The following is a 12,509-nucleotide window of genomic DNA, read 5'->3' as shown; positions in this document are numbered from 1 at the left end:
CAATCAGAGGTGAGCTTTGGGAGTGGTGGGAGAAGACAAATGACTGACAGGGGATAAAAAGTAAAGAGAGGAAGACAGACAGCTGGAGGCAAAGACAGGCACACGCTTTTGAGCAAGAGAAAGATATCATTAGCAGGAGAAATGATAGAAAAGCTGGAGGAAAAAAAGAATGGATCAAGAAATAAGGATAAGGTGTGAGGATTGTGATTTTATCTATTTAACACCTGTCTCTCAAGTATTATCCCGGAGCCAAACACTTCATTCTTTGTCATTTCACACACATCAAGCTGTGTTTGACATTTCAGTTGCTAACGTTTACTCTCTCGCTCCAGTCCAGGAGAATGTCATATCACTTAACATAAAAATTATTACACTCAGGGAGAAGAGCAGGAAGAAGAGCCTGGCCGCAGCTGCTGTGTGATGAGCCAGCCTCTGGACTTACAGGGTTAACCGTCCTCTTTATTCTATAGCCCTCACAGTTATAGCAGACTTTGTTGTAAACTATAAAAAAATATATATATTATATTTGCTCCTCGGCTCTTAGTATCCTCACTTAAATTTACAGATAAATGTAAATCTAGTTGGTCAATAATCACTTCAAAACCTGGTTTTCTTTTATCTTTTTGCATTTTGTTTTTCATCAAAACTTTGTTTTTTTTAAGTTGAGATTTTATGAAAGAAAATCTGACAAATTTTCTGTTGTCCACTGTACAAGGTTACAAAGTTTGCAGACTAGGTAAGACAACATTAAAGATGAAATCTGACGGGAGGTGTCCCAAACACAAAAAAAACTGTTCACCAAAGCTGCCATTACCTTAACCTTAAAACAGTGCGCTTATGTGTGTGAATGCACTTATGCTCATATGTACGAGTACACCAAACAAGAAAAGATTTGGTCGGAGGTTGCGTTGAGTTTAATGCAGTTTGTAGCCCAAGGCCTGTTTGTCAGGCTGCTGTGTCCCGCTTTCCACTCCATTCCCTTCTGTTACGTGTAAGACCATCCTGTTCTCTACTTGTTCCCCTCTTCCGCCATGCCCTTATAACAGTGTAGAGTTCTTGACAGTAATTGAGTGCTGTTGAAAAAGTCTCGATCCCTCTTAAAGAAAAGGTTGAGGTGGATGCAGGGAGGGAGTGATCGTGGGGGTAGGGGGGAGGATAGTGGAGGAAAATAAGAAGCAGGTTGAACCAGTTTCCCTCAAAGAAGACTGTGAACACCATCATGTATAGCACTGGCATGTCTATCACGACCAGATGCATGACCAGATGGTGTATTCACATATAATATTTACAATGTAAAATTACTGCAAAGAAATTATTTCAGTTTTCATATCACATAAACCGCCAATATGCAACTCAATGTTTTGAGACTGTTGGAACAAAGCGAGCTGACTAAGCGCATGTATAACAACAGCTGTGGTGAGCTCACACACATTCATACGTGGGGTTTCATTGTCTTGTTGTTGTTGTACACTCGTAGTAGTTGTTGAGAGAGCGGAGCATTACTCATTCAGTTCCCCCTGCACAGGTTTTTTTTCCTTTTTCTTTTCCAGCTGGTCCAGAAATATGAGTCTGAACACATTGTAAGAAGGGAGCTCATTCACCCAGCACCATATTCTCAGTTTCTTTTTTCCTTTTTCCATAGAAAGCTTCAATAGCTCATTTAGCCTTGAAATAAAATTCTCACGTGCGGCAAGAGTTTGAAACACAAAGGTGCTCTCTCTTTTCTGTCTCAGCAGTGTAGAATAAAATGCACAACTCTCAGTGAAAATCCCTTTTGACATGATTTAGACATGGTGGTCTTTTCAGACGTCCCCATTCCTGCCGAAAGCTGTTATTGCATTGCTGTGCCAAATCAATTGCTGGGTGTAACTTTCACTGAGTAATGGGGTTGGTTTCAGATAACTACTTCCATTTGTGGCGACCCTTACAGCCCTTACGAGCCAGTTTTAAACACTACAGATACAGTTCCAAGATGGTTTGATACCTTCATTTGATAAGTGTAGAGTGTAATACATGTCTTAGCAAAACATGTGTCCACTGCCTGTTTTCATTATTATTATTTATTACTCAAATACAAACTTTCTAAAATATTTTTTCTTGCTCATAAATGAATAATTTGACATTTTGCCTAATACACTAATTGTTTTTTTTTACTGAGAGTTACATGAGAGGATTGACACCATTCACAGGTCTGAGCAGTAAATATAAAGCTTTTGCAAACAGCCATTAAATTAGTTTAGCACTGTGCGAGGGAGGGGGAAACAACTGGAATGCCTCTGTCTGGAACAAAATCCACTTACCAGCACATGTAAAGATCCCTAATTAACATGGTTGGTTTGTTTTTTCATGGTGTTTTATGTGCCAGATTATATCTCGATCGAGACCAGTAACTTCCTAGTGTGTCCGCTGGTTGCCTGGTAACTGCTCAGAGCTGAGATATAGCTTGGTTGTTACCTTCAGTTTCCCTCTGTTTCCAGTCTTTGTGCTATGATAAGCTTACCAGATGCTAGCAGTAGCTTCATATTTACTTCACAGTCAGAGTGGTGGTATCAATCTTCTCATTTAAGTCTTAAGAGAGGAGAAAGGGAACAAGTGTATTTCCCAAGGTGCTGAACAACTCCTTTTAATATGAAGTTACCTAAAATTGCTGAAGCCTAAATGGGATTTATGGATTCAAAGGGAATCTAATTAATTGAGAATTCAGCAATGGATTCAGATCAGATAAACTGCTAAGAAACTCCAACCCTACCAAGTATAGCATAGTATGTTCATGTTGAATTTACCCCCTAATGTATGTCACGTCCTACTGTAGTGAGCCAGAGTATGACAAACTGCAGTATATGCTGCTTCTCTGCGGTGCTGCTGGCTGTGTTGTTGTTCAGTGTGGTCACAGTTTAGATAAATGACCCTATTAGAAAACACAGTGGGGGTTATCTGTCAGCATCGCCGTGCTCAGACACTGTCTGCCACCACTATCACTGGACACCTCCACTATGTGTGGGTGTGTTGGTGACTGAATTATGTATGATAGTGACAAAAGGAACGTGCATTATAAAATGGATTGTTCGGTTCTTAATCCTGATGGAGGTTTGTAATTTGCCTAATGAACACGTGTGACAGCATAGCAGTTCATTTAACGAGCAAATGACAAGTATTGGGAATAGTTACATGTGGGTATGTCCCATGAAGTTAAGTTAGAATTAAACCCTTTTATCAGTCAATCAAATGCTACTGACTAATTTATCATTTTTCTTAACACAAATTTTCAATAAATAGAAATATTTGCTATTTTCAGGTTGTCCAGTATGACAATTTACTGCTTTTCTCTGATCAATTATTGTAAAATGTTCAATTTTTGGTAATCTTTGGACGATTAGTGAGACAAAACAACCGATTTGAAAATGGCAAATTGGGCTCTGGGGCATATGTTTCAAAAATGTATTTAATGATTAATCAGTGGCTTTAAAATATATTGTTAAGGGCAGTCTCAGTTTACTGTACAGCATTTTCTCCTGGCTTATTGTCCAATTAACTAAATCTTAATGGATGTTTTAGTGTACTCTGTAATGCTGTGTGCTTATGAATGAATTCAAACAGCTCGCTGCAGAGAGTCAATGAGCACAGAGATGGCCCTCTGTGTAGGTTCTGTCAGAGTCCCACATTAATTAAATACTACATTAATAAAAGCTGCAGTAAATCTATGCAAAAGTTTGACTCAAGCAGAGAAGGGAGAGAAGAAAGTGCTGGGAAAATGAAGAAAAACGGTGTTGGTGCCATGGTGCAAAGAGGAGGAGACAGGCACAGCTACTGTACTGTGGCTAAGGATGTTTCTGCCTTTGCCGTCCAAACAATCAGCAGACAGCATTCTGGGAGCTCATTAAAGCATCCTCTGAGCTGGAGGAGACGGTACAGCGTTGGGGGATCAGGGAGCCAGTTCACTGAGCTCAGCCCCAGCTGCACTAACAGTCTTTCAGTGAGAGACGCCTGGGCATAGGCCAGCAGGATAAACCCACAGTGACAGCCCGGGATTTACATGAGCTTCTCCTCCCATTCCACAAGCACTCATTTAAAGTTCATAGCAGCGCAGGGACAAGAGTTTGGTTAAGAGCATGTGGGAGGTGTGCGAAGTCAAGGAAACATGACATTACTTATGCTAAGCTGAAGCAACGTTTCTGCCTTAATTTTCCTCCTTACCCACCATAGGTGATTAAGGTAGGCTGATGCCCTGGAGTGCTGGGCCACTTGAGCACTACTGTATTGTGTTTATGTTGTACTGCAGTATTCAGCTGATGTCAGATACTGTGACGCTAGTAATTCTTACTGAATGGCTGGTAGCTAAACCATTGTTGAGGTCTTGTTAATCTTGTTATGTGGTTCATTGTGTGCTGTCTCATTGTGTGCTCAGTGTCTCTTTTCCGGTTGGTCTTACTACATCGGCCTTGTCGAATCCATTCTCTCTGCCTTGATTTCACTTCTCAGCAAATGACTGTGTTTCTCCCTGTGTGTTATCCCCCTGCAGAGCCGCAGTCCAAGGCATTCCCAGTCTACCCAGTCTGGGCTTGCCGACCAGGCAGCCAAGCTCTCCTTTGCCTCCGCTGAATCTTTGGAGACCATGTCAGAGGCCGACATCCCCATCGGATTCAACCGGATGAACCGATTTCGACAGAGTCTGCCATTGTCCCGCTCTGCCAGCCAGAATAAGCTACGATCTCCAGGTTAAGATTTGAAGCACTGTTGGGCTGGCTAAGTCACAACGTGCTGGTTGGACTTGAAGCAGATTTGCAGCTGTCTGTTAACTTCATGAAGCTGTATTGATGTGAACAATAATGCTTACAGAGGTAGCAGAATGGGAGAAAGTGTTTTACTCTCGCCTCATTTACTCTAACAGGTTTAGTTTAATCTAATTGCACTGTAAAAGAGAACTGGAGAGGACTCAGTCTTATAACACAGATTTTTTGAATAGTGAGAAAACAAGTTTAGTGTAATACTAGTCCAGACTCATAAAGACCAAGGTGTAGTGTTTTGTTTGGTATGGTGAGATTCAAAAGTGGCTGTAAAACTAAAGTGGCAGTGACTGATGAGGGCCGTTTTGCAGGAGGTCAGACAAAAGTAGAACAGCAGAGCTGCCAATCTGTCCTCTCCATGTCTTTGTATTAACCACTGTCTTTGTTTTCTTCTCTCCACAACTCGTCTACAATATCTTCCTAAATTTTCCTGACTTTTAATCACTGGTCTTTCTTTGCTTTGTGTGTTCTTTTTGTTTGTCCTGCGGTGTATGAAGATGAATATTCAGGTTAGTCAGGCGTCAGACTCATCTTTACCTATCAAATCAAGGGTTGCAGCATCAGACAAAGTTTTTTGTGAAGTGTGGCCATTTATTGGGTAATTTGATAAATACCTAGTGCTGCTCCTTAACAGAAAGAAAGAACTGGTATTTACTCTGTCAATGATTATTCATGCAAACATCTGATTATAAAAAGAACATTTTGATCTTAATTGATAAAAAACTGTAACATTCAACATGGGAAAACTGCTGCCACAGATTGACAGAACTACTTTGCTAATTGCTCTTTCCATCCACTGTAGTTTTTGCCTCCTGACTCAAGTTTGTCTTTTCATATCATTCTTTTTTTTCCAGGCGTGCTGTTCCTGCAGTACGGAGATGAGACACGCCGAGTGCACATAACCCATGAGCTGAGCAGCCTGGACACGCTGCACGCCCTCATCGTGCACATGTTCCCTCAGAAGTTGACAGCAGGTATGCTAAAGTCATCCAACACAGCCATTTTGATCAAGGATGAGGCACGCAACGTCTTCTATGAGCTGGAGGACGTCCGGGACATCCAGGACCGCAGTATCATCAAGATTTTCCGCAAAGAGCCCATCTACGCCTCCTACCCTGCTGCTCCACACCTGGCTAACGGAGACCTGAGGGTGAGGAGCAGGAAGGGAGTGGGGATTTAAACAGGGCAAACTGGGTTATTTGACAAAGAATGCTGTCTGATCTCCTATAAGTCTGACACTTGACAACTGAGCCGTCAGTGAGAACTGCTCTAAGTCTATGCCTGTAAAAAAGAGGAGCAGTATGCTTTCTTGGCAAGGTAATAGTGTTTTTATATTTCAATGGGACTTTGACAGGTTAGTGCAGTGTATGTGGGTTAGTAATTTAACAGGTATTCCTCCTGGAAGTGTATTTTCTTATCTTCAAGTAGGCCATCTGTTGCTGTGCAGACACCAGAGAACAATGTTCCTCTGTAAAATGAGCATATTTTAACATCCAAAGCTATTTCTGCTTCAGTGAAGATCAAGGATGCCTGGGGGAGACCTTTTTTTAATTAATTTTTACAAAACCCTGCTTACCATCTGCATTATTCACAAAATTCTGAGAATACAACTGTTAACCATGCAAGCAGGCAGGAATAATATGAAATGTGTGGCTGTGTATTTTGTGTGCGCGTATACTGTGCTGTACTCTGTGTGTTAGGCTTGTGTTTGTTCACGCTTATGTAAGTTTGTGCCTTTGTGTATACAAGAAACAGAAAAGAAAAAAGCGATAAAGAGACAGCTGACCAACACCCATAAACCGCAGAAGCTTATCTGCATTTAAATACATATATGCTCATGTTGCCCTTAAGCTAAATTTGATACCAGGAATGATTTAAAACTTTTATTGGACAAAACTGAGAATTATCATTAAGTTACCAACTGTTGCACAAGGCATCTCTTTTTGTAACTGTTGGAGACTAAACACAAGTTACATCTCAACCAGCATTTTTTGTTCCTGTGACTGCTGCTTTCTTGTAGAGCAAATTAAGGTTTAAGCTGTGTTTTAAAAAAAATATATTTTATTTCTTGCTTAAACTGTGTTTGTACGGTTTGTACGAACTTCATATAGCTATGTGAATATATGTATATTAATTTGTCCCAGGGCGTAAATGCTCAGCAGCACAAATTCCTTTGTTACGCTCCAGTATTTTCTGAGTGTTATGTTGTGCCACATGACAAAGTTAAAAGGATGTTGAGGAGCAAATGAAAGGATGAAAAACAGGGATGACTTCAGCAACAAAGGTATATGACAAGGGAAAGCAGAGTGTCTGGCTTTTGAAAGGTGCAGAAATGAAAAAAAAATCACAACAGGAGTACATCCACAGTACAAAAATAGAGGCAGAGGTGGGGTGAATAAAGCACCTGGGAATATTTAATGACTTTATGATGCTCTACAAAAAAAGGCAGGTAGAGAAAAATAAATTGAAAATGGTAACTTTCTCACCATTCTACTCGAGAGAATAAATACTTATTTTCAGATAGAACATTGCCCTGAATGTCTACCCATATTAATTTCATGATGTACCGATAGCTTTAGCTGAATACAAGACAACAGGGCTGAATTGGGCATGTTTGAACTCCTGAAATCTTTCCATTTTGGCCAGACACAATCAATTTTCTTTTATTCTGCCAGATTACAAGATCAAGAAAATATTTAGAGACTTAATTCTGCCAGAGGACGATAAATTGGTCTTTTGAATTTCATGATAATCTATTGGCATCCTCAGACTGTGACAACCCGTCCAGCTATACTTAGATGTCAGTGGTCTTCATGTCAAACTGACACAAAGGGAGCACAGTGCTCTTATCTGTAGGTCTCCATGGTAACTTGCATTCTTGCTTTTCTATTGCAGAGGGAGATGGTGTACTCCTCTCGTGACTCCTCTCCAACTCGCCGTCTCAACACCCTCCCCACCTCTACAGCTTCAGCATCTTCTGGTTCTCCATCCCGTTCACGTCTCTCCTACAGCGGGGGTCGTCCTCCATCTTTCGCTGGGGGGTCCCATCCCCAGCATGAACAGCCCAGACATCCCCACCATCCTTCAGCCGGCCACGGAGTCAATGCAGGCCTGTCTCCTTCACCCAGCGCCATCCTAGAGCGTCGCGACGTCAAGCCTGACGAAGAGGTTTCTGCAAAAAATATGGCACTGATGAAGAATGAGGGGCTATATGCAGATCCTTACAGCTTGATGCACGAGGGCCGTCTCAGCATTGCCTCCACACAGTCATTAGCTGCTATCGGAGACCCCTTTAGCTTCCCTGTTTCAACTGGCCTATACCGCCGTGGCTCTGTGAGATCCCTTAGCACATATTCAGCAGCTGCTCTTCAGGGGGATCTAGAGGACTCTCTCTACAAGCCTGGAGGTTCACTCTACTCTGACACATATTCCTCAGCCACACTGGGCATGGGTTTTCGCATGCCGCCCTCATCCCCACAGAAAATCCCTGACATGCAGCTGAGGGACAGGGACTCATATTCCAGCTCACCCAGCAGAGCCTCACCGGTCAGGCAGACCTTCCGCAAGGACTCAGCCTCCTCTGTGTTTGTGGAGAGCCCAAAGTCAAGGCCCAGCTCCAGCTCAGAGCCTCTTTGTCTGACAGCTGGGCCTGGGGAGGGTGGCAGGGCCACACCTGGTTTTGGTTCTTCAATATCTGGAGCTGACCCTGACAGTAGCAGGTCAGTATGAGTCTGTGATGAGGTTTATTAAGTTTCCTATTGTTCTGTTGTACTGGTCAAACATATTTTTGTCAAATTGCATCTAATCCAAGTTTTTCTCCATATCTGCATTGGTGAATTCAGTGTTTTGTGATACAGTTTTGGTGTTTTTTAGGGACCATCGTCTGGAGCGTATGGAGGCCATGGAGAAGCAAATAGCCAGCCTGACAGGCCTGGTCCAGAGTGTGCTGACCAGAGCACCAGACAGTGACAGCACGTAAGACTCTCCATTATACCCCATTAACCCTCTAAAAGTCACAGATACAGCATCAGCTCAGACACATAGGTAGGATTATCGACAGGAAGAGTAGCAGGCTATTATCAGGGCCATTATCAGCTCCATAGCAGTGAAGTGGTACACTACTTCATGTGAGCAGAGCACAAGTACAGAGCACTAAGCATTAGCTGCAGGGCACAGTACTATTGATTTATACATTGATACATAGAGATGTGTAAGATAGCCTTTCTCTAGATTTTGAGTTCCTCATCCACATCGTAGATTGTTATCATGGCACTTCACCCTTATGAACACAACAGGGGCTCATTAACAAGAAGATAACTTGTTGATGTAATCAGTCTGATAGTGTCCAGTGGTGGTGCTGTTAGCGTTAGCACTGTAATTGCCTTGCCCTGTGGCCGTTGATCCTCAGATGTGGCCTGCTGCGTCTCTGCATGATGGCGGGCTGCCCTCCAGACCAAGGGACGGAGTTCTCACGGCCATTACCTTTCTCTTCCAGCGAGAAGACCGAAACCAACAGCGACGGCTCCGCCACTGGAAGTGAGTACAACAGTGTAATGGTGACCTGTGTACTGAACCATTAACTTAACAGTCTACTTGTTACTAACACTGTTGACTATTTTATTTTCCTGCTAACAATGCCCGAGAATTTAGCCAAGGATGATGGACACAAACAAGCAGTGATGATGACCTCCTGCTTTAAGTCTATGTTAACCAAATTTGACAAAATGGGAAGGAGGACAACCTCAGTCATGAAATTAAGGGAGATTTTTACATCATTCATCTCTTTTGCTGTATTCTTTTCTAACTTTCACTTTCTTTGTCTTTCTCTATTAACACTGTAGTGTTTCATTCCAAATGTGAAAACACTGATAACAAAAATGATGGTTGGTTGACTCCACTTTAAATTGTTTAAAGTAGATGCTTTCAAAGGAACAGACTAATGTTCTGGGAAAGATACTTCATCATTCTTCTACCAAGATGATGAATTCAGTGTTAATTTCATCTTAATTTATCCAGTGAGGAGAAGTCTTTATCCTCTCTAAGCACAAATAAAGGAAGCCTAGGGATATGCTGGTACAGCTCTGTCAAAAGAAGAACTGATACCCTTTAACAGATTAAGAGCTGCTGAAAGGTGTTAATCAAACAAACAAACATACGAGACTATAAACATAACCTCTTTGGCAAAGTAATAAGGCAGACAGCTTTGAAGTAGTTCTGGATCCACAGGGATTGGATTTCTTTACTTAAGTGTATTTCTCAAAATATTCAACTGTTAATATAACTTACAAAACAAGTGTTTTTGAGGACAGAGATTTTGAAATACTGTTATGAAATGTAGGTAGGAAACTTTTTTCAAAACCTGTATATACACAATATACTGAACAAAACGCTTTGATATCTTTTATTTTTCCTTTCCAGTTTCTGTCCTCTTTTTTGCTCTTTGCTGTTAGTATTTTTTTGCACAGTTTTGGCTCCAAAAGGCAAGCCTTCACAGAGCCAGTGCAAGGACACAGTTGTCTTTGAAGCTTCTTCACAAAGTGACATCCTGCCAAAAGACTAAGGAGTCATTTTCTCTGCAGTAGTCAATAAAAATGTTCTCGAGGATCATCATTCTGTACATGTGAACCTTTAAGACTTTCCTTTCCTCTCCCTCTTTGTCTTTGTATCACCCTCTGGTTAATTTCTCGGTAACGGGCGCATTCTTTCTATATTCTAGCTGGACGATCAAAGAAGAAAGGTAGTTGCCATCTCCTACTCTATTACCCTTTTTATTTCTCCTCTCAAAAATCTCTCTGTCATCGCTCTCTGCCCTGTGTATGGGTGTGTGGTGTTGCTGAGTAGCTGGCGGTGTCTATCCTCCTGTCTTTCTACCGGTTGGTTTCCTGGAGTGTGGACCCCCCTTCCACGTCCTGTCCCTGTCTCTACTTTTTGAATATCTACTTCTTTGTGCTTTGGGGAATATCAGAGGGTTGTTTTGTCCCTGACAGGGCACTCCTTTGTGAGTGTGTATGAGCGTGGGTGTGTGTGTGTGTTGAGGAAGCATATGTGTGTGTGACAATTACTGAAGGAGTAAATGGCCATACTCACAAAGCTCTATGTTAAGATAAGAGCATGGTTATCCCCCTGTGTGTCACTACTGAACAGACTAATTGCACTTCTAGATTGGTTACTAATAGCATGAGCTCCTGTCTCCCCTAGTGGGCTATTAGAGTTTTATGAATATGGCTCTTTTTTACGTTCACACACTATACTTGGTCAAGTGTGTACACGTGTGAGGGTGTGCTCAGATTTTGTGTGTGTATTTGTTTGGGCCTGTATGCTGTGAGTGTGTGTGTGTGTGTGTGTGTGTGTGTGTGTGTGTGTGTGTGTGTGTGTGTGTGTGTGTGTGTGTGTGTGTGTGTGTGTGTGTGTGTGTGTGTGTGTGTGTGTGTGTGTGTGTGTGTGTGTGTGTGTGTGTGTGTGTGTGTGTTACTGTTTGACTGCAAAATCTCAACAGAGCCTGCCCAGCAAATTGACCAATTTGTTTCCCAATGACCTCCCGGTGACCCCCATGTCCTACTCTGTGATTGGCAGCTCATACACCGTCGGCACCTCTAGCTCTGATGCCGCCGCCACCTTCTAACACAACCCCGGTGAACAGCGTCAACCGCTTGCAGATGCATCTCCACCTGCACGGTCTGCAGCAGAACGCCACCGACCTGCGCAAACAGCTCTCCCAGCTGCGCAAGATACAGGTATATTTCATCGATCATAAAAACATTGTTACGTTTATCCTTAAACAGTAGACTCTCCCAAATTATGAGCAAAAACATTCTTCCATTATTGGTAAATAAACCATGCAGACACTGGAGTTTTATTTTCAAAATCAGATATCTGAGATTTTCCACTCCAATACAATGGAGTCAAATGGGATTAGGAAAGTATATTTCCATAAACAATAGTTGTTCTACCCACTACTTCCTACCAAAGAAGTAATCCCTATTAGTGCTGGGGGATTCAATGGAATATCCAGAGTAACCAGGACAATGTTTCTGTGTCAGTGGGTTGAGTTGAATCCCATTATTTTCAGTGAATCAAGTGACATTATCTCGATTTGTCTGAATGATGTATAAAGAGAAATGCTTTGCAGGTTCCCTCTTATCTCCCTGTGGATGGCATGCAAGTTTTACACAATGTGAAACCCTATTATTCAGTTTACAGGTGGTCTCCCTTTTGTGCAGAGGTCCACAGACTGCCTTCAAGTTGTAATGAAATGGCTAAATTAGTCTCAAATATATGAAGTAGTTACACATCCTCCATGTATGATGTAGAATGTATGTTGTATTTCAACACACATGTATACAGGAGCACTGGCTTTGATGTTTATTTGATCTTCACTTCAATACTATATCTACTGTAAATCACACCTGTAGGTTCACATAGCAGTGATGCATGACACATTGAGGGCATTGTATCTTTGAAGCATTAATAATGAAACAGAATGTGTGAAAGATAAAAGCTCAGGTTTCGTTCATGTCACATGTTGTTCTTCATTTGATATGGAAAGTCACAATGGATGCAGAATCAAAATATCACAAGGAAGGGTTAACAGAAATGGGGAGATGGGGTCCTCATTTATTCAATTTATCTCTGATGCAAGTGGTGCCATGGTTACTGTAAGAGGAGGCAGGAAGCGATAACAAGTTGGATGTTTTCAGTGGCAGAGGAGAGGATTCATGTCCCTTG

The 12,509-nt window shown here is 41.9% G+C and overlaps 1 protein-coding gene across 1 annotated transcript in view; it reads left to right on the top strand.

Annotated features, from left to right (window-relative positions):
• Positions 1-12,509, top strand: part of srcin1a (SRC kinase signaling inhibitor 1a) — an 80,137-nt gene that overhangs the window by 51,512 nt on the left and 16,116 nt on the right. Inside the window, exons 5-12 of the mRNA XM_062438523.1 lie at positions 4,520-4,715; positions 5,282-5,293; positions 5,639-5,934; positions 7,680-8,503; positions 8,658-8,759; positions 9,193-9,320; positions 10,501-10,521; positions 11,358-11,518. Coding sequence (XP_062294507.1) covers positions 4,520-4,715; positions 5,282-5,293; positions 5,639-5,934; positions 7,680-8,503; positions 8,658-8,759; positions 9,193-9,320; positions 10,501-10,521; positions 11,358-11,518 — 1,740 coding nt within the window. The remainder of the gene's footprint in view (positions 1-4,519; positions 4,716-5,281; positions 5,294-5,638; positions 5,935-7,679; positions 8,504-8,657; positions 8,760-9,192; positions 9,321-10,500; positions 10,522-11,357; positions 11,519-12,509) is intronic.

The sequence above is a fragment of the Scomber scombrus genome, chromosome 18, assembly GCF_963691925.1.
Source record: "Scomber scombrus chromosome 18, fScoSco1.1, whole genome shotgun sequence".
In the NCBI taxonomy this organism is placed as follows: domain Eukaryota; kingdom Metazoa; phylum Chordata; class Actinopteri; order Scombriformes; family Scombridae; genus Scomber; species Scomber scombrus.
Note: the sequence above shows the minus strand (reverse complement) of the source record. Positions and strands in the feature narration are given on the sequence as shown.